This window comes from Lepidothrix coronata, unplaced genomic scaffold, assembly GCF_001604755.1.
Source record: "Lepidothrix coronata isolate B3197 unplaced genomic scaffold, Lepidothrix_coronata-1.0 Scaffold14, whole genome shotgun sequence".
In the NCBI taxonomy this organism is placed as follows: Eukaryota; Metazoa; Chordata; class Aves; order Passeriformes; family Pipridae; genus Lepidothrix; species Lepidothrix coronata.
This window is the reverse complement of record NW_016690194.1, coordinates 1,842,799-1,866,000: the sequence shown is the minus strand read 5'-3', so window position 1 is coordinate 1,866,000 and position 23,202 is coordinate 1,842,799. Positions and strand designations below refer to the sequence as shown.

General features: G+C 37.6%; 1 protein-coding gene across 1 annotated transcript in view; it reads right to left on the bottom strand.

Moving 5' to 3' along the window:
* FOCAD (focadhesin) overlaps positions 1-23,202 on the bottom strand; it is a 97,566-nt gene that overhangs the window by 71,724 nt on the left and 2,640 nt on the right. The window contains exons 2-9 of the mRNA XM_017806051.1: positions 22,646-22,734; positions 19,600-19,674; positions 17,822-17,976; positions 10,633-10,737; positions 6,553-6,654; positions 3,587-3,791; positions 1,140-1,346; positions 618-705 (exon numbers count right to left, since the gene is read on the bottom strand). Of these exons, the coding sequence (XP_017661540.1) occupies positions 618-705; positions 1,140-1,346; positions 3,587-3,791; positions 6,553-6,654; positions 10,633-10,737; positions 17,822-17,976; positions 19,600-19,674; positions 22,646-22,702 (994 nt within the window). The 5' untranslated portion in view covers positions 22,703-22,734. The remainder of the gene's footprint in view (positions 1-617; positions 706-1,139; positions 1,347-3,586; positions 3,792-6,552; positions 6,655-10,632; positions 10,738-17,821; positions 17,977-19,599; positions 19,675-22,645; positions 22,735-23,202) is intronic.

The window sequence follows — 23,202 nt, the reverse complement described above, 5'->3', positions numbered from 1 at the left end:
ATTTGTACTTTTAGACATGATACAGACATCTTTAGGAAACACTCCAGTCAAGCAAAGTAACAGTCCCAGATTTACAGTATGTGTATACTAGAGTTGAAGGGCAAAAGATTTTTTGGTGAAACTCCAATTTTATTAAGAGACCCATACACTTCTGCTGCTTATAGCAAAGTACCTGACGGCAGCAAGAAATAGAATGTAGCAGACTTTTGCTTTTATTGGAATAACTGCATTAATCAAAACCGCTAAGTCAAAAGCACAGCCAAACATTGCCATGACTGTGAGGCCTGCTCTCAATACCTGTCAAAAGAAACCATTCAGGATGCATGAACCCCAGCTGAGAATATCCTGTTGTTGATTCAAAAATTAAACATATACGCTCCAAGACAAGGAGGACCTTAAAAAACAGTCATATCCATGGGAAAAGTCACAGTTGCAGGAAGAATTATCTTTATTGCCATTACTTTTTAAATTCAGGAAAAATTCTATTTATTAAAAACAAAAAACATTTCACCATCCAGTCCAGCTCCAGGAGAATGCAGTGTTTATTTTCATAAACATGAAGAAGCAAAGACACAGTTTTAAGAGTGTGGATTCCTCTTTCACAAGAAGAGCTTTACCTAGACTCAAGACAGGCTTTTGCTGACTTTCTGGTGTTTGCAGCAGTAGAAGTGCTAGCCCAATTATACACTGGTTGACCGGAAATACCTATGAGGAAAAAAAAAAGGCACTGTTTCAGTGTCATTAAACAGTACAAATAGGCAACTATCAGAACAGTGAAAGGAGTATCTTAATGAATTCCACTGAGTGCACATGCAGTGACAGAGCAATCAATGAAGAATATGAACAGTACAAAAACAGTATTTTAACTAAATAATTACAACATTTTAATTTGTTACTTTGTTCAAACCATTTTAGCTCAGTTTAAACCAATTCCTAAACTAAAAGATTAACTGATATATACAGAATCAATTAAGTTTTCACATTCTGAAGATCTTCAATCAAGAAGTAAAATTAGAAGCTTTTGAAACAACACTGACTGCCTGCAGACGAATGCCATGTATGAATGTCTGTACTGTCTTAAACATGAGATTCTTCAGATTTAATAAAACTATTTTATTTTTTTCCCCATATACTCTTACCTCTTTTAAGAGCTCAAAGTTGTCCTCTATTAAGGAGACCAAAGATGAGCATTCTCCTGTCACATCTAAACACACTTCACAGAAGCATAACAATTGCACACAAAACTCAGATAACTGAACTTTCCAAAACACAGGATAGCGTAGTAGGCTGAGGAATAGCTCTTGCAGATAAAACAAGGCTTCTGTAACTTGCAGTAAGTCTTTAAGCTGTAGAGAGGTGGTTAAAACAAAACAAAGCCAAAACACATGATGATTTAGTTCCCCTTCTATATATACACAGAATTTAGAATTAATTCTTTTAGCTCTGCTATGTTTCCAGTGCAAATAGTATAAAATCTTCACAGAAATTCATTTATGGACTAAACCATGGAATCCCTCATCCAATTCCCTAAAAAAAAAAAATAAAATTTATGTACTGCTATTTAATATTTTTAAGAAAAATGAGAAACATGAAAGAATACAAAGATTTCATGGTAGCTGATGAGAAAAATCCCTTTTTACTCAAAAACAATAGCAATTCATTCAGTCCTCAAGATTCTTGCAACAACATAAAAAAATAAAGTGTTTGACGATTTCATAGAGCAGGTAAATATTCTTATAACAGAATAATAATATAATAAATATAACAGAAACATCTGGCTCTAGGATATTTCCTCTATAATGTAACCAAGATTTTAACACATGTTTCAAAAGAGAAACGCAGGTTTTACCTGCTTATAAAGCACCATGCAAGCTACTTACTACAAAAATTAAAAGCTGAAGTGCAATACCCAAAAGTATTAAGTATCTCCCTACTTGAAAGCCAACTAAAGATGTTTCAAGAAGCAGGTTGCCTCTAAATCCTCATGTGTTAGACAACAGTTCTTGAAAATTCTAGTTCCAGACAAACTGTTCCAACCCAAACTCTGGAGCCAGCATTAAGCATAACATCTTGATTTTTATACCCTTTTTGTTCTATAAATAATCTGTTCTAATCTTAAGCCTCATGGCCACTGAATTTATCATCTGAAAAGTCTGCAGGTGAAGAGATGTACTTTTGACAGCTTGGTTTATACTGTCAGACAAAATGACAAAATGTTTCAACATTTATGCTACACATAAAGGATTAAATTAGGCTAAGCTAAAAGGAAAGAGAAGAAGAACCTGAAGTTCAGAGAAAGAAGGGGAAGGAACTGACAGATTATAAAACAGTCCATCAAACAGGCTTCTTGAAGGAATACTTCGCTTTCTGTTGTGAAAGTTGTATCTCAGGCAAGACAAAAAGTGTTCAAGCATTAATATGAGTTGAAAAATATGCAACTGATTTCTAATTTAAAAAAAAAAGTGCCAATGTGCATGGAGGAAAGAAAGGCTCATAACTGATTTTTTATAAGTCTTCTTCAATGCCATTTTATGGCTAAATGTTACCAAGTCTGAAGCTAGGTCATACATTCAAGGCACAATGTTATACTGAAGCTCAGGTAGAATCAAGACAAAATCAGAAATGTCTCTATGACTAGAAAAGGTCAGCATGTACCTGTCATCACAAAGAATTGACCTGAGCCAAGACAAACATGTATGACACAAGTTATAGTTTTACCAAAGGACTGAGAAAAGTAGCTATGAGTACAAAGAAGACTTTACTAGTAAAATGCCTCACAAGAAAGATGATACCAAATATCCTCGAAACAAGCCAACTTATCTTTACATTACTTATATTAACAAACCCTCTCTCCATGCCAATAAGGCTATAGCACCTCATGTTTGACTGAATACATCTGAAACTAAAGATGTCGTCCTAATATCATAAGAGGAAGGAAAAGGTACATAGGTACAAAAAAGCATAATTGATGTCACATTAAACCATGAGGCAAAGCCGAGCTATTAAGTTTAACCGACATCCTAGGTCCATAACCAAAGTGGACATAAAGATTAAAATTCCTAGCTCCTAGCATGTATTGCTGTGCAACTTAAAAACACATTTATAAGCTTCAGCATATTCCAAAAAGATTAAATTTTGTCAGATCCAGTAATCCCTCTCTCACAAAGAGTGAGAAAAGAATATCTAGAAGTACTTAAATCATACTTGTCATACAGTTTGTTTCATTTTAATATTATCCATTTTAAGTTAAAAATCGCATGTTTCTGACAATTAACCTACCATTTAACAACATTTTCTCATTACTGTCTTTCTAAGTTTACTATATGTTTACTGAGGCAATTAGTTGTAAATAAGTATGGTAAACATGTTTTTCAATTTCCATCCTATCAGGTGTATCAGATTTCAACAATTAAAGTTTTATCTTCTACCAGAAAGAGACAGTTTGTTAGCCTTTTGTACTATCAACAAATCAGGTCCACAGAAAATGGAAGAGAATGTTGTATTTGTACACTTGCAAGATAATAATGTTACTATCATTGCTCTGATATCATATATTTGTAAAAGGCGGGTCAGGCAACAACTGTACCTGAAGGTGTGGAATCAAATCACACAGAAGCTGAAGAATCTCACATTCCAGCACGGAAGGTGTGTCTTCATGCTTTAGCCCACGAGGCTGAAGTAAGATCTTAAGTAAACCCGTTCGCAGTTCAGCATATTCCCGTAACTGAGATGGTTCACAATACAGGTATCTTAGAAATGGAGCCATTATGCCAACACATGAACTCTCTGCCCTGCAGTTCAAGAAGTAAGTTTGCCATTACTGCTTTCTACTGAAAGCTTAACAAGCAACAAGGAAAACCCAAGCAATGTGACATTACCTGCAAAAATTTACAGGATGCAATTAAGACAAAGATGTTAAGAACAGAATCACTAAATCTCACAAAAAAATTTGGTCTTATTTGGACACAGTATTGTTATAAGACCTTATACGGGAACCATACCATGAAGTGCAATACTGAAAAGACCTGATATTTAAGCATGAATACTACTCAACAGGTATTTGCAGGTTATCACACTCTAAATTTTATTTTTTTCCTCCATCAAGATTCAAGAAAGTGTCTTTCCTTACTGAATGTTTTGATAGACTAATGGGCCATTCTGAAGTAGCATTTGGACAAGACTATTCAGAAATATCTTTTTAAAACACATAAAACATATATTCATTAAAAAGATGTCATCTATTACTTATCAGTTTTTGCACAATGATCTTAAATTTTTTACTGGGAAGCCACCTTAGTTGTTCCTGTTTCATGTAACTTTTTTATCACAGAACAAATCTGTTGGCTTGACAATATTAGGAATACAAGCTGTCCTTGTCATTTTTAAAACAATCAAATAAAGCTCATGGTCAATACATTAACATATCTAGAATCAAAGAATCATTTAGGCTCAAGTCCAACCACTAACACAGCACTCCCAAGCCCACCACTAAACCATGCCCCCAAGTGTCATGTCTACATGTCTTTTGAATACTTACAGAGATAGTGACTCTACTACTTCCTTGGGCAGCCTGTTATGATTCTTGACAACCCTTTCCATGACGAAATTTTTCCTAAGAGCCAATCTAAACCTCCCTTGGCACAACATGAAGCTGTTTACTCTCATCCTGTTACTTGTTACCTGGGAGAAGAGACTGACCCCTACCTGGCTACAATTTCCTTTCAGGCAGTTGTAGAGTGTAAAAAGGTCCCCCCTCAGTCTCCTCTTCTCCAGGCTAAACAATCCCAACTCCCTCAGTCACTCCTCACAGGACTTGGACTCAAGACCCTTCACCAGCTTCACTGCCCTTCTATGGACACAATTCAGAGCTTTAATGTCTTTCCTGTAGTGATAAAGGGCCCAAAAACTGAACAAGGGATTCGAGATGCAGCTTCAACAGTGCCAAGTACAGGGGAACGATCCCTTCCCTGGTCCTGCTGGTCAAACTACTGCTGATAAAAGCGAGAATGCCATTGGCCTTCTTGGCCACCTGGGCACACTGCTGGCTCATGCTCAGCTGCTGTCAACCAGGACCCCAAGGTCCTTTTCCTCTGGGCAACTTTCCAACCACTCTGCCCCCAGCCTGTAGCTCTGCCTGGGGTTGTTGTGATCCAAAGACAAGACCTGGCACTTGGCCTTGTTGAACCTCATATAATTGGTCTTGGCCCACGGATCCAGCCTGTCCAGATCCCTCTGCAGTCTTCCTGCAAATCAACAAGGAAGCAAAAGTCCGTTTTAAACAACACTCAGTCTTGATGCAAAGCTGTAGGAAGAACTCAGTAACTAGTCTACATCAACATATGTGGAGCTTGTTTATGTCATGCTTAGGGACACTGTTTAGTGGTGGACTGGATAGCATTAGGTTAATGGTTGGAGTTGATGTTCTTAAGGGTCTTTCTCAACCTAAATGAAATATTCTCAGTCTAACACTTTATCCACAGAAACCTTGAACAAACAGCAACAAAGGAAATTTAAAATATTTTCCTTTTCAGTAAAAACAACTCCTTTTAATTCAAAAGAAGCCACTAGCAAAAAAAATCCACACTTCATTCCATCATTCATACATCTGATGAGACTCTTCATGAGTCCCATCCATTTAGTAGCTGAGTGAAAGAACAAATATGCTAAGTGCAGTTCAAAAATACTCTGATCAATTAAATTGACTGTGTAGTTTTTGCTCGAAAGTCTTACTGTTGATCAAGTAGTCTAGGCCCACTAGAAATTTAAGAAATTAATAAATTTATTTCTTAACTCATAGCAACAGAATACGGAAGCCAATCTCTCTGCACTATTACTCTGTTATTAGTCTTCCAGAAAACAGAAGAGGGATACTTTTATCTGAAAAGCACAGATAGAGGTGTAAAATCACTGAAAACATTTAGCTTTAAGGCTGCTACAGCATTTGTTATTTTATCCTGAAGCTCTATTGGGCAAGTTCCTTCAAGTTAAGCATGAAGAAATGTTGAAATAGTTGGCATTTGGGTATTTGTTCATTGCTACAGATGTTTTATAATAAGACTGTGGTGTGATTTTTTCTACTTTTTTTAATTAAGAAGCATACATTGTTTTTCAAGACCTCTTCTTTTACCATGAGACGTAATCATCTGCACTTTTCCGTCATCATCCCATCACTTTGTATAGATGAGTCACAGGTGCATTGTATTAATTTTTTTTGACTTAGCAGTCAAAATTGACAAAGCTAATAAGCAAAATTGCTTATTTTAAAAAAAGTAACTCCAAAGGTGCTATCAGTTTTGCACCAATTATTCTATATCCATAAAACCTTTATCTACAGTTAATAAAAAGCTATAAAAATGATTTTGATGGATTATGGTAGTAATTAATTATTTATGCAATTATTTTAAACATTGAAATGGTGTAATTAAATTTTACAATTATCTTTCACAAAAGACAGAATTCTTACAGCTCATTGCAGCTGCCTTCAAAAAAATAGTTACAATTATATGATTCAGTTATCTACATTTGCTACTTTTTAATTATTCATTCATTTACCTCTCTGGACACTGATGGAAAAATAATGTTATCTGCTGAAGTAGAATTGGCCAGCAGTCAGATCTGTTTTCAAGGACAGTGATTAACGGATGGGGAATGCTCCTGAAACACAAGACATAACATTTTTATCTCTAATGCAGAAAGGAAGTATGCCAAACTGCTATGTTCAAAATAAGTGCAGCTGTAGATAACAGACAATTTAACCTCCTGGTTTTACCAACTCCCAGTACCAGCTTTGCTAAGACTGCTACACTGTCAAGAGAGTATATTTTCTCAGAACTTCAGGAAACAAGACTGAAACAGAATACCTCTATTTGAAAAAGTATTGGTCTCATTCTTTGTTTTTAAATTAAATAAAATCTAAGGATCACTGTTCAAGCCTGATTTGAGTCATTGGGTAGCGGCACTAGGCTGTAGCACTGAGCTCCAAGCAATATCCACAGAAAAATCTGAACCACTTGTCACACATCATCTGTCCAGTCATCCAAGCACAGGTACAAGCCTTCAGCACCTACCTACTGTACTTCCTTCCAAACTATTTTACTGAAGTTACAGTCTTTTATAATCTGTGTACAAAGACTAGGAAAGCTAAGGTTATTGCTTCATTTCAGCTTTCCAAGATGACAGCATGCAAGAAGCAGAAAACCATGCCAGGACCTTGAAAGTGAATAGCCCTTGTAAAGACATATAGGGTTATAGTAGCTGCTTATTTCAATACCTTTGTCACATTTCAAAAATTAATTACCTTTCCTAATCAGAAGAATATGTCTTCAGTCATCACTTAAATGCTTCTATGACACTGAAGGCAGTGGAACCTTCCTAAAGTCAGCACATGCGACACATCAAGTCCAAAATGAAAATGGCTTACCAGAGAGGAAAAAAAGCAAGCATTTTGGACAGATTTTGAGTGTTCTGAAACTACTATAACTGCACCAAACTGGATGATGAAAGAAACTAGCTAAGCTCCATAGTGAACAGTGACTAATAATGAAACACCAAAATGTGCAGCCTAAAAAAGGTGCATCTGATAATGCTAATAGCAGTAGGAAAAATGAGGTTTGTAGATGAGATTTATTGTCAACACTAACTTAGGAATTGCCAGAACAGCACTGTAAGACACACATCTTTAAATGACATTACAGTGCTACTACCCTAAATTATTGCCAGTGGGTTCAGGATAAAGCAAAACGCACAACCAGACACAGCAGTTATCCACTCATTATATGTAAGTGGTCAGGGAAACATAAATAAATCATACAAGATAAATCTTGTATGAGAGGCAACAGTAAAACACAAATAATTTTTAACTTTTAGGTCATCTCAACTTTTTTGTTACATCTCTGAATATAACCGAGCTCCAATCTGATTCAAAGGACAAATCCAGAGACAGACTGTTTTTCTGTATCAGGAAACAATGTCTGCAGTTAACATACTTTTCTGAGGATGCAAATGTGACCTTGGTCCCTTCAGAACGCTGGGATAGCCTTTTGCTCCATCAAATATGCATTTTTAAAGCATTTTTCTACCTCCTCTGAATTTCGAATTCAGAAAGTTGGCAGCTTTCCAGAATTTTAAAACAATAAAACCATGCACGGTGAATCATTAAGAATAATGTTCACTACTAGTTCATTAAAAAAAAAAAAAGTTAAATAGCTTTCAGAAAAAATTTATAGCCAAAGTTCTGTACATGTGTACCATAGCCCATCTGCATTAAAAATGCTGACAGGAGCCCCCCCCCCGGGTCAAGATATAAGCAATTTATTAAAGAAAAGTAAAGGCTATGCAAGAAAGCAAAGGAAAAGAAAGCATTGCACTGCAGGCAATGTGCAGCCACTTCCTGTGAAGAAGGGCTTCAGTCTGTGTAGCCCTTGCTTTGGAAGATAAATGTCTTAATAATGAATGCACTCTAGGTTCCTTCCTCTTAGCTTTTATTCCCGAGCAGACGTCGTATGGTATGAAAGATCTATCCCTTTGGTCAGTTTGGGTAAGCTGTCCTGGCTGTGTGCCCTCTTGAAGTCTTGACCACCTCTACCTTACTGGCCTTAGAGGGATGGCGATGGGCTGGAGGACAGCACTGCTCAGCAGCAGCCAAAACACTGGTGTGTTATCAACGCTGTTCTGGCTGCAAATACACAGCACTGTGATGGCTGCTACGGAGAAAGCTAACTCTATCCCAGAGAAACATAATAAAACAAACAAAACCAAAACAAACCAACCAAACTTAAAAACAAAACCAACAACAACAAAAAAAACGCAACAACCACAAAATGCCCAAATCTGCAAGACATTATTTTCTTTAATTTCCTTTCAGGAACTGTTCATGATATTATGTCATCATAAGAAGCTGTATTATAAAACAAATTCTATTGTTCAGAATTAAAATTGACCTAAGTCAAATCTACTTATTACCCTGTAATACTAGTGACAATAGCAAACCACTTGAGAACATACTGGAGCTTTTTGATTCTTCATTGATGATTTCCACAGGGAATACTTTTGCATTGTTGACAGTATAATACATGAACACTGTAACAGCAGATTACTGTTGGTGAGCTACTGTATACATTCTTCTATTTCTTAGAAAAAATCAAGTTTTAATGGCATTTGATAGAGCACAACTACCAAAATTGTTACATAACAATGAATGGATAGGTTTTTCTGTACATTAAAACCCAGAAATCAGATTTCAAAAGCACAAGGCCCTGACATTACATCAAACAATCTGACATCTCTCTTCATTAAAGCTGACTGCAACCAAAAGGGAAAACAAAAACCGTATTGACTAAGTGTAGGTCTGCTGCTTATTTTCCATTGTCTATTACTTTAATTTAAACCATTTTGAATGTTCCAAATTTCACCTTCCTTGTATGTTACCAGTACTTTCTCTTTTGGTAGGTGGTTAGGGAAAAAAGCAATTATCTTCCTTCGCTCTACTGGGCAGAGGATATTTCTTTATTCCAGCCACATCCTACTACCTTCTTTTTCACACAAAGCCTGGATTAGGTTGCTTTAACTTAGCTTCTTCTACCAGGAGACTTTAAATATGTTTATTTTACTACTAAAAAGAAATTTTCCAAATGAGTTCCATCTTAGTACCCTTCATTATCTGCCTTTTGAACTAAAACTGCTCTATAAGAGGAGACTTTGCAGGAAGACCCAATATACCTAGAAAAACAAAGGATTTCAGGAATGCAAGTATATCCAGCACTCCAAAGCCTGTTTCACTTTTCTTCGCTATTTCATTTTGCTTAATTAACGACATGACTCCTGTCTTTTAAACAATGCATTTTATATCCTTAAGCCATTATAGCTACAGCCTCCTACAGTGATCTCTCTTAACTGCATAAAAAGACACTTGAAAAATGTTCATGACATCTACTAAGGTGGAACATTCTCCAGAAGATATAATAGAGGGTGCTAATGCCAGTACTGACTCATGATTTCTCAAGAGCTGAATGAAGTCATTAAGATGTTCCCTTCAAAAGTCTGCAATTGCATGACAAGCAGCTCTAGATAAGTAGGTCTAGATGCATCTTTAAGTCACTTATTTTTACATGTATATCATCTTCGCAGCGAAGACATTGAGGAACTTGACTTTGATAATAAGAATAAAGCAGGAAAAACAAATGGGAGGGAAGTAATTCACAGTCTTAAAATACTTATTGTGTTCTTGCATACAGCCTTCATGTTGCCATTGCCACCATAAGTTCGAAAAGCACAATCTTATCCCTGTACTAGAAAACTCCTTAAAACTGTCAACCAAAAAAATAATCATAGAATCAGAGAATGATTTACATTGGAAGGGACCTCTCAGATCATCTAGTCCAACCCATATGCTCAAGCATAGTCAGCAGGTAGTTAGAAAGCTACCCATTATCACATGCAGTCAGGTTCTGGTATCTCCAAGGATGGAGATTCCACAATCTCTGTGGGCAACTTGTGCCAGCACTTGATTACCTACACCATGTAAACAAAATAGAACACAAAAAAGAAAGACTGAAAGCCAGTATTAACTTTTTTTCCCCTGAAAATCAGAAATTAGATATTATCATATCTAAATAAAACTAATGTGACACTAACCTGATTCCATACAGATTCCAAACAGACTCATCTCCATCTTTTCCCAGTTGAATAGCTTGAATTTGTAGTAACTTGCAAATAGTTTTCACTAAACCATGCACATTCCTGTTGACAAAAAGAAATAGCACCATGTATACAGTTACATTAGTTGATTCTTACATAAGAGAGGGAACAAAACACTTGATGCCTGGAGTTCTTAAGGACTCTTGACATCTGCCTACATAGGTTTGGGCAAGTCGTGCACCCATGTGTCTTTATTTTCCTTTTCACATAATGAACAAAATAGCAGAGAAAATAATTAATGCATCAATTAAAACTTTTGATGGTTTGCTTCTACCATATATTACAAGTACATCTTCTTCCCCCAGATCAACTCAAACTCATGCATTTAATATGTTAAAACCAGAAAATTAGCGCTTCTCTGAGTGCAAGCATACAGGTAAACATCAAGCAAGCATGGTACACAAATTTCAACAACGCCACTGTCTCAGAAGTGAAATCACATTTCAGAAAAGACACTTGAGACGTCTAGTTTGTGCTGATTTTTGATCTCAGGAGCAAAGGACTATACAAAACAGATACATACAGTTATTTTATCTCCCTTCTCCTATGTTACTTAATTTACCATTCAGGGAATCTAAAGAAACTTTGAGTTCATGTATCACTATCAAAATGGAATTTTGATAGGTCTTCCCATATTCTCCTGGAAATAGACTAAAGAAATTAACCAAGTCCACCACAAGGTGGTGATGATGCAGTAAAAAGAAGTCTAGAGCTTATTAAAGCTTGGCTGAGCTTACAAAGACAACTTCCAAACTTTTGCTCTCCTCTTCATAATTAAGTGCTTTCCATACTCTTCCAACAAGACCATGCCAGAACCAGCCCAATCCCTTTCTCAAGAAAATAACCTGGATTCTATAATGAAACACACTTTCACAAGGTGAAAATGTAGAAGCAGAGGAAAAAAAAAGTCATGATTGGTTCTTTGACTTTTCACCCAGAACATGCTATACAATTGCATCATCATCACCTAAAAATTTATTAGATAGCTTACTAGTCATGTTAATAAAACACAATTACTCCTCGCTTTATTTACATAATGAACAGGAAGAGCTATTAAAATACACAACTATAATAGATTATTACCTGACAAAAAGTTACGTTTATCTCAAAGAACAAGATAAGGGAGGAAAAACAGAATTTGGTGCTGGGCTTTGTTTTTTTTTTTCTTTTTTACTGTTTTCCTTTCTTCCCTTCCTATCAGAAAAAAAATCTGAGAAATCTATGTTATCTGTAATTCCACTTCTCCACTAGTGAAAGGAAAACTGCAGGTGAGATGGAAAAAGAAATTACAGAGAATTTACAACCTTCTCATAGGACAAACAAACCATCATCCTAATTTAACACATTAGCAAACTGAGATACAATAATAGTAACTGTCTGGCCTAGAGTGTAGTATGTTCCATAAATGTCTTCCAAAATTATGAATAGATATACAAACATTTAGGCTTTAAAGCTATACGAAAAATTCTGAATAGATTTAAATAATTTCTATAAAAGAACAGGAAGCTTCACATGAACACTGTCAAAAGACAGGAGCTTACATAACGCAATATCAACATAGATCAACATCAACACAACACTGTGTGGCAACAACATCTAATCACAAGGAAATAGTCTAACTTGATATTTACAAACACTTTACTGAAGATTCAAAAATTGCAAAGGCAAAGGATTTCATCATTGTAGAAACATAACTTAGACACTCTCCCATCATTTGTAAAAGAAAATGGGAACACACAGGCAAACACCACTTTTAACTGTCCAACCTTTTACTACTTTTTTGTCACCACCTGCAGACAAACTCTTTCCTGGAAGCTGGTATGGCACACCAGGGAACACCTAGAGAGTCCCACAGTGGATCTCCCCACCAAGAAATGCTTAGTTTAATATTCTAGATACAGGCAAAGTACTATATTCTCTCTTCTGTGCCTTTCACACTTTTACCGGCAGTGCTGGAAAACACTGACCCTGATCAAAACTGATAGAACATCCTTCTGTTTTCTCTCTTTCTTCCAGAAGTGGACCATTTTTAAGATGTGCCTTTAATCTTTAAAATGATTGGCTGTTGTGACACCTGGCTCTCAAAATGATGAAATCTGACAATGCAAGAAAACATTAGGTTTGACAGAACACTGCTTCAAAGCAAAAAACAGGAAGGTATGCTGCAGCCTTCTAAATCCCAGTGTAGTCAATGTAAAACACAGAGGAGGAAGGATATTTTTGGAGGGCAGGGAGAGATTTTTCATTGCTAGAAAGAGCCAGTTAAATGGGAATTTGCAAGCATATTTCCCACTTCAACTGGATAACTATGCAGCAAGGGGAGAAAAACGAACCATAAAACAGTAAGAAAACTGTCTTTCTTGTTCTGAAACTCCTGTATTGCTGATCCTAATTCCCAGGCAGGAAGTGGGGAGAGAATGGTTGCTTCAGGCTTTACACTTATCTCCTGAACACATGCAATACAGTGGCACAATGTATTGCAAGGACTTCCCCCACCTTCTACAGGTGATAAAAACATTCTGAGAACATATATACACATGGAAATTCTTGGGATTACAATAACCAATTGTTTGACAGGTGGTTTAGAAGACTGACTTGATTATTTATCCTCATTCACTACTGAACACAAGCCACAGAGTTTTCTCATCATCATCTACATAGAATGTTGCAAATCGATCTTAAGAACATGTAAAAATGTACATGTATCTATTTATGCATGTAAATATATTTCCTCTATATGCAAAACCACACAAATACACACATAAATACAATGTTTTATGGAGTTTAAACTCTTAGGGCATCAGAGGAAACTAACACTGTATCTAAGAGCCAGTCATAGTACAGTGAGGTACCACAGAGGTAAGAATAGGTTCCTATTTGTGTATTGAGCAGGTAGTGTGAACCACAAAACAAGTCATCTCAAATAAGCATGAGATGTTCATCTCTGACAAAGCAATATGTGCCTCCTAGTGTGCATAATTTGATACACTTGACAAAATATAATCCAGCAGGTACTCTAAGCCACTGCTAAATTCATTGTAACAGAAGGAAGAGGAGCAAGAACACCAGTAGTCTTTCCAATAAAACATACATCGAACTCCATTCAGCACTGAAAGTGCTCAGCGGTTGCAAATGCCTTTCTGTTAGCTGCCACTGGCTGCTAATTCCATATTTATTTTACTTTAGAGACACTGTGCACACAGCAGCGCAAAGCCACAGAGCAATCTTACATGAAAATATGGCAGGGAATAGGATGACAAACAGCAGGCTACAATTCTAAGCCAAGATAATAAAAAAAGTATCACTACTGAAAAGAACCAACCTGAAATTGTCAGTTTAATCAGCTGCTGAGGCTACAGACATTCTTAAATCCATAGATTTCTGTGGTTAGGCAACATAAACCCTTTGCAATCCATAGTGGATGCAGTTTGAATTGTAGCAGCTTGGGGAAGGAGAGGGCGGTGGTGGGAAAGAAGCAAAAAATACATTAAAGGTTCCTGGATAATTTGCTGGCATTTACTATAGTAATTAGTTGTGTGTTGATTTCATACATTAAAAAATTTTTAAAAAATCAAAGAATGCTGTAGAAATGGGGCAGATCCAAGTCCCTTCAATACATAACTCTGATTTTGTTTTTTAGGTTAACTTAATCTTAAATATCCCACTTTACACATTTTATTTCTTGAAGTAATGTGCTGGTTTAAAGGTAAACCAGCAGGGGAAATGAACTCAACTCAAAAGAGAGATTATAAGTCAGAATAACGATTTAAGAAAATAATATAATAAGTACAATTTTACAGACAAACAATTGGTTTTAACCCACAAAACCCAAATATATAACCCAGCACCTTGGGGCATGAACAGAGTGGTGTTCTTTGGGCCCCCTGAGTCCAAAGGAACAAGTGAGGGGAAAACCTGTTGGTGAGAGTGCTGTTGCAGTCTGGTTGAGAGTGGTGATTGCAGTCTGGTCAAAAGTGGTGGTTGCAGTCTGGTTGACGATGGTGAGCTGCAGTCTGGTTGAGAGCGGTGAGCTGCAGTCTTCCTCTGGATCCCACGAGTGGTAAAAAGGTTCCAAAACTCCAAGTTTATATATTCTCCAGTTCAGGCAGGAATGCTCAGTCCTTCCCTCAGAGCGGGGAATTCCATAAAAGGGTGTGAGGACAGGAACATCTTCCTATCTTGCAGGCCTTTACTGCTAACAATTTCTGGGAAATGGCAGGAAGGCTATAGAATACACAGTTTTGGGTTACACCCATACCATGATGAACTGGTCTCAGCTGTCCTAACTAGGACACAAGCAAAGTTAGATCTGGATTCTGCTCTCTGGCTGAGAGCGGTGGTCTGCAGTCTTCCTCTGGATCCCACGAGTGGTTAAGAAAGGTCCCAAGACTCCAAGATTATATATCCTGCAGTTCAGGCAGGAATGCTCAGTACCTCCCTCAGGGTGGGGGTTCCTTAATGGGTGTGAGGACAAGAGCAACTCCTATCTGGTAGGTCTCTTAGCACCTAGTTTATAGCCTGAGGAGTCAGGTTCTATGTGCAGATAGTGTAAATGGTTCATTGATAACAGTTTCTGGGAAATGGCATGGAAGGCCAAGGGAATACACAGTTTTGGGTTACACTCGTCCAGTGATGAACTGGTCTCAGCTGTCCTAACTAGGACAAGTAAAAAGCTGCATTAACATTTCATCTCCTTATAAACTGCTGCTATGTAACAAACCTTCAGCTTGATGCCTTAAGCCCCTAATGGTTTTTATTTTTCTAATATTTTTAAGTCTTGTAAGTTTTATAAGTAGACTCTGAAAGCAGCATCCCTTACATCCCTTTCCCTGTAGCACCCTTGTTTACACATTCCTTAATACTCTTACCCCATTCTATGCTCCCTATATCACTCCTACCCCCGAATCCAGTAGAAATGTTTACTCTTTTGTCAAGGTAAGGCCTAGACTGTTTGCAGAATAGCCATATCAGGGCCTGAACAACAAAATGAAGTCAAGAACTGCGTGACTATGTACCCTTTGTGCTCTGATGATGGTGAAGGTGATGAAGTAGGTGGTCCCAAAATACACCCCGGACCCATTTTCAGGGGGTGGACCCGGGGTGGTCCAGAGTAAAGGCCACAGGGTGGACACATCTGGGATTAGATGGACAGTATTATAAAACGTAACATCTCGGGCACAGGGGCGTGTGCCGTGTAACATCTTTTGCCTTGGCACAATAAACCCTTTCCTTATCTCACCCCTAATTAACTGCTCCGGGAGATTTTTTTGAAGCACCATAAATCCCACGGCAACAAGCTGAACAGGAATTTCACATTTCCTAGTCTGCAAGCCACAGCTAATCAAACTTTTACTCCATCCTACCCTACAGGACTCAGGTTCTCACAGTCTTAGCACAGGTACTTTTACCTCTTTATTAACAATGCAGACTCCTCCAAACCAAACTAGTAAAGTTTTGTCATTCGGAGGACAGTGGATTGCAGAAATTATCCATATTATAAAAATACATTTACAAAACCTTTTCTAGGGATCCATAGACACCAACTGTAAACACATATAGAATCAGCATCATCACAGTAAAATTCTAGCTGTCAACAAGCAAGTCATAAGGTAAGAAATATTTTTTTAGTGTTTCACTGGTTTACTCAAACTTAAGCTCACCTTGGCTCAGACTGAGTATGAGAAACTTTTGGCTAAAATTGATTATGTGAAGGTGAGAAGGGGTGAAGAACATGTCTTGAATAGCATGGTTCTTCCAACCACTATGCTGAATACACCAGCATAATATATGACAGATATAGCACTAAATAGCTGGCTTGGCTAAAAAAACTCTAGCAGTCTAGCAAGAGAATCAGACAGCTTGGTGCAGAAATTCAGTTGGCTAGGAAAAAGCAATTTGACACAGCTGGTAGATTTAACTGGACACATCTTCCTGATCATCACTTGACTTCCCATTTCTAAATTTTATGCACAGTGTCTTTTCCCCCCACAACGGCATTTGCAGCTTAAAACACCACTGTGAGATGTAAGCACTACATTTGCAGAATTTTGTAGGAGGAAGTAGCTGTAGTGTTAGGTAAAGTGATTTCTTCCTCAGCAGACAAGGAAACAAACCGCAGCATTCCTAATCCCAACACAAATTCTTAGGGTGATTTTATTTGACCAATTTGAATTTGACAGACTGGTTAGGAAGTTATTTCTCCCCATTCTGGTTTTGGCTGGGGTAGGAGCTGTTATGGGGCTGTGTTTTGGATTTGTGATGAACACAATATAGATAATATAGGTTGATAATAAGGATAATGTTTCTGTTACTGCTGAGCAGGGCTTACACAGAGCCAAGGCCTTTTCTGCTTTTTGTACTGCCACGCTGGCAAGGAAGTTGGGAAGCTGAGAGGAGACATAGCCAGGACAGACCCAACTGACCATAAACGAGACTATATGGCATCATGCTCAGTATATAAAATCGGGGGAAGAAGGAGGAAGGCGGGTAAGTCTGGAGTGAGGGTGTTTGTCTTCCCAAGAAACTATTGCACATGATGGGGCCTTGCTTTCCTGGAGATGGCTGAACACTTGCCTGGCCATGGGAAGCAGTGAATTAATTCACAGCTTTTGCTTTCCCTGTTAAACCATCTGTATCTCAACCCACGAGTTTCTCTGGCTTTTACCATTTCAATCCTCTCCCCGTTCCCACTGGTGGGGGGAGTGAGTGATCTGCTGAAAGGGGCTTGATTGCCAGCTGGGTTTAAACCACAACACCCTCCCACATAATGGAAGTTCCTGCCATTTTTTTTCCCCTTCCCAATGACAAAGGCAACAAAACTAGGCAATGCATTGACTTCTGAGGCTCACAGTTCAAAGTTTAGAGCACTAGTATGAACTGCTAACAATTTCAGCTTATACCCATAGGATATTCTGAGTTCTTATGTCAGACCCACACTGTCACACAACCAAGATGAAACCAACGTGCTTCAGCAGAGTGATAGGGCAATATCAGTCCTTAATGCCACAGTTTATTTGAAGATACTGACACTTACAGAATCTTTCCTCTTCCCCTGTATTTACAAGGGAAAAGTGATGACTGATAACCAGCTGCCAAAAGGACACAAAATTAGACAATCAAATACTACCTTGCTGAGGGAATTAGGTTGAGAGCTCCATGAAGAATGTAGTCGAGCTCAGCATGTTTCTCTGCAACAAGCGCCACCAACCCCTCAGAGCAGGCTGTTCGCAAGGCAACATTCTCACTGCAACACTTCTCCCAAAGCAGGTTCAGAGCAGGGGTCTGAGGGCAAAAGCATGGGACAAAGGCAATAAGAAGGCTTTAATTCATCTCAAATGCACTTTTAAATAAAAACCAGCTCAACAGTTGCTCCTGAAGCCTTAGAGAGCACAAGAGAGGAAGCTGGGATACAGATTCTATTCCTAAGAAAGGTCTTTCCCAGGACAGTTTCCACTTTTCTACTCCCACAGTAGGGTGTAGGACTCACTGTCTCTGAGAAAAAGGCAAGGCAGATGAATTATTCAGCTGTGCCTATGCAGCTAGAATCACAGAATGGTTTGGGTTGAAAAGGACCTTAAAGATCATCTAGTTCCAACCCTTCTGTGATGGGCAGAGATGCCACTATCAGGTTGCTCAGGGCCCCACCCAACCTGACCTTGAACACTTCCAGGGATGGGGCATCCACAGGCAGGCTATCATCAGTTTCCTGATTTAAAAAATCAGGATGCAATTGGAAACAACTCAGGAACTGGTATGACAAGTTATGTCTACAGCAAGGTGTAGTGCAGACAGCTGAAGGAAGGCATACAAAGGGCTATCCAAAAATAAGTCGACTTTACTCAACATGTGAAGTTCTCTCCATTTGCTAGTAAGCACAAAGATTTGGCAGTATTCATCAAAACTACTGCTTGTTTCCACAGTAAATTTGTATTCACAGATTAGTTTGCTAACTTTGTGACTTCCAAATGGAGAGCAAGGAAGGTTTTAAAACAATTGAAAACAGCAAAATGCCCTTGAATAAAAAAGGGAGCCTGCAACGTCTAACCACTGCAATCTCCTACTTCTTAGCATTTTAGAAGGTGTTGCTGTATTTTAGTTCAATACTTTCATGGGGCAGCGGAAGGGGAAGAATCAGCTTGTAGCTCAAAACAGAAGGTAACTGGGGAACGTGATAACGATCAGGACAGTGGAAAAGCTTCTGTTAGATAAACTACACACCTCCAACATTCCCTCACACCAAAATTCAACACTTTTCAGGTCTGGGTTTGCTACTTTGTGGGGGCTAAGGAATCAGATTGGGATGAAAAATCTACAAATAATTTTCTAATAATTTCTGGATAAGTAAGCTTTTGGGGAGGAAAAACACAGAAGCAGAAATGCCAGAATTTCACATGCCTTTCAGTTAACAAGGCATGCACTTAAGTGAGCTTGACTCATTTAAAATGCAAAGTACACCTCTACATCATGCTCTATAAGAAATACAAGCTCTGCTTAGCTAACATGAAATGTAACACCAACACAGATACGTGAAATGCCATATTTTTGAAATTTTTATAGTGATGTAAACGAATTTCCACCTCAAGTGACAATGTCTCACCATATGGTACTTCACTTGCAGAAACATAACTAAATTAAGCTCTCTTAAACTGACCATAGTTAAATCTTAGTATTCTGCAGAATTAAGACTTCTGCCATTAAGACTTCTAATGGAAGTAAAACTGCTCTTCTGATCCCAGAGATTTATTGTTTCTACCCATACACCCAGATACACATTGATGACTACCTTATTTAACTTCTGGAATTGTGTTAAAATTACACAATGGAGAACATGAAAATGTAGACAAAGCACGTAGAATAGGAATATATGGATGAGAGAGGAGACACAAGTGAAAGAATGACACAGACCTGGGCAGAAGCCTGTCTGATCTTCTCCGAAGAAACTTTTTCTTTCAGTATTGCAGCAATCAAATGCCCTACTGCCTAAGAGAGAAAAAGAAATAAAAACCACATGCAGATGCGTGAAAAGAAATAAAATAAAATGAAATAAAAATAAATAAAAACCACATGCACGATTTTTAAATTCTCCATTAAGAAGACTTTACAATGCTCTTGCATGTGATCATTTTATTATGATTTGAAATCTTACTGGTATGGAAGCTGAAATATATTTTAGGATTAAAAATCTCCATAATACTGTTGTCTTGAGGCAGAAAAGAAACAAACTTCCATAGGGCTCCACACAGATCCAAAGGTCTCTTTGAACAGGTACATAGGTACTTAGGAATTGCATGTATTTTAATGCACCAACTTTAATAAACATTTATAGCCCCCCTGCTGTACAGATCCCCATGTACTTAACAGCACTGGTAATTATTACATCCTTTACTACACAGGGAAACAGAATCAAGAGAGGAAGCAGAACACAGCAAATCTAAGCAACTTGTCCAAAGTTTTGTATCACAAGTTTTGCTAAACACTGATCATAAACATACTATCATACCTTAAGCATTCTGCATATCCAATAGCACAGCTCCTGCCAGAAAAGGTTAATTTCCTTTAAACAAGGCATTTGAGTTAACATTATTCCTCATTAACCTATTCAGTGGCAGAGATCATGAACAAGTTTTAAGTTTTCAAGATCATCCAGAAAAAAATGCTTCATTTCCAAATAACAGCATAAATTTCTTCATTTGAGATTGAAGATTAAGCTCCTCATTCTATATTGATACAAGGAATGTCTGATTTCCTCAAACTGCATTTAAAAATCTAAATGTGAACTGAAATACCCTCAAAGGCATCAGGTTGTTTGAACCCAGTCTTTTGTCTTCTGACTCATCTCTAGTGCTTCACTCTGCCTTGTTTCAGAAATTATTGACGCTGCTATACAAAAAGACCTTTCTGTGAGAGACAGAAAAAGACGTGTTTTCATAGTAAGAGCACAAAAACGTTTCAGTCTATCAATCTGCCCAGAACAGCTGCTGCATCTACTCTTCTCTGGTAAGGACAGATCATTACTTTTGGTAAAAAACTAGGTCAGCAAGAAAAAAAAACAACTAACATTTCTTTTTTGTTAGTGTATAAAAAGACAGGAACAAATTATTTTAAATATTTTCAGGTTCCTTCTCCTTTCATTATTTACTTCCACCTCATTTAAGTACTAGTTGCTAGCCTGTCATGACAAACAACAGCACTCTGAGATAAGGGCTCATATTTCTGGGAAAGACGGCACTTTGAACATTCGTAGGCTACAAAGATTGTGCTTTTCGTAGGCGTGGATATGTACTCTAGCACATTTTATTTAAAAAGACAGGTTATTATTTGAAAATCTTACCCTTGAGAAATCAGAATGAGAAAATGGGACCAAGTCAGACACTTACTTCTGTTTCTCTGCAGCTATCCCACTGCAAGAGCAACAACGTGTTCTCCAGGCAGATTAGATCTCTTTTAGGGCACTTACCAAGTGAATCTTAAATTATTTTTTTCTTTTTCATGTTTATAAGGAACTTCAGAAATTAATTCACACCCACATCCTTAAAACACTTTCATTACACATGAAAATGGGCTTATCAATAGAAACTGGCTTTTGCAGTGACCTAGCTATACAGGAAAGTAAAAATGCAGATTAGCCTATCTATGCTCAAGTTTCTCACTTTTCTGATCATGTGTAGATTACATGCTCTGCAGAGCAGATGTCCTGGTTGGTCCCAGAAACACATCTGTCATGAAGTTAAATCCTGACCTGATGATAGTTTGAAGATTACAGCATGGTTTTCAGGGGTCACAGAATACAAGTGGAAACTATCAAAACAACCAAAGCAGAGGACAAAATCAACCAAAAGCAGTTGGACAGCATCAGCAGACCTTAATCATGTACAGTTGTAGTGATGAGCCAAGACATTTCAGCAATAGAAGTGTACCACAGGGACATTCTTCAGCACTGAAGAAAAATTAACTGCTTCCAAGATGCTGAGTCCTGCTCATCAAGGTTAGTAATGACGTAAACTCATCTGCAGTATGAGACACTCTGGTAGACCTTAGATGAACTCCAGCTTTCAGGGATATGATTTTCTCTCCTAAATGCCAAGTTGATGACAAAGGGATTTCTGATCTCCCTTCAAACTTTACTGTTGTTAAACCAATGCAAACTGAGCTGAAATGAAAAGGCAACAGAGGCACCAGGTTGCATTCATATCAACTTAATCCACCAGTTGAATGACTACATATTTAATCCTGAATTCGAACAGGAAGAAGAAAACAGGGAAGTTAGCAATGAACTTACAGATGAAGAGATAGGTTTTTAACACTGAAATGAGAGATGGCCAAAGCAAGGAAGGTGTATTTTTTGACCAAAGTCTATTAATTCTATTATTCCTTCCTGTCCATTAAAAATATTATGATAAACACTTTTTACACATGAGAATTTCAGGTGAACATGCTCAGGAGCCAACAGATGGATCTGATGATAAAGGGGCTGGTCTTTTGAGCTGTGTACAGTTATTCTTTGATGAGTGACAAGACTGGAGTAGTTCATCAGTTTTCATCACACAGGAAGAAAACAAATCAGTCCTAAAGACAGTTCTATAAAGTATTGCCAAGTACTTCAGCCCCACACATGGCATCTTGTAATTTCTGGCTTCTCTTGAGATCACAGGGTCACCAAAAACCATTTGGTCCTACTCAAACATCCAGTCATGGAAAGTTTCTGATTTTCCTGAAGAGACTTTATAGTGATGAGAAATTATGTCCAATGTTTGGATTACACAGAGAAGGCAATTAGTATTTGTTTGCAGCTTAAGAATACCCTGGGTTTCTGACTCCAGAGCAAACAAAAAAAAGAAAAAGAAGACACGCCCCAGAAATCTCCCTTATTACATTTCACAGTTAGGCAGCAGGCATTGGAACAAATGCTTCCATAGACAACTTCATTTGTTTAATGCTTTTAAAAAATTACCTGTGACTGAACAACTGCGTTAGGAAATTCAAATCGCTTCTTGATGTCATCCAGCATTTTGACTCTGTCATATGACACTAAATTTCACCCTGCAAGAGAGATCAAAAAAATATACTTAGGACTAGGAAAGACAGTATGCTATTTCCCAGAAAAAAAAATTACAAGATTTATGTTGTACTTAAAAACAGATGCAAGCACTAAGCCATTTTCTTCCCCCTCCAAAGTCTACCGTATCACTTTGCCTTTTGGGCTTAAACCCAATAAAGGCTGAATACTCACTGATCTTGCACAAAGAATGGGTGATGGACATTTCTTAAAGATGCAGCAAATATACTGTTCCATATGGCACAGCATGTATGTACTCTGAAAGCATTTTAAATACATCTCATTGACTTGAAAATAGGACAGCTCAAGTGGAGTGTCCACTGCCTCTAAAATATTATTTAAAATGCAAAATTATCCACAATTTTTCCATCATTTCATGCAAAACCAGAAGCGAAACAAACAAAACACTCACCTGGGAGACTGCAAATGGTAATTGTAGTTAGGGGCTGGAA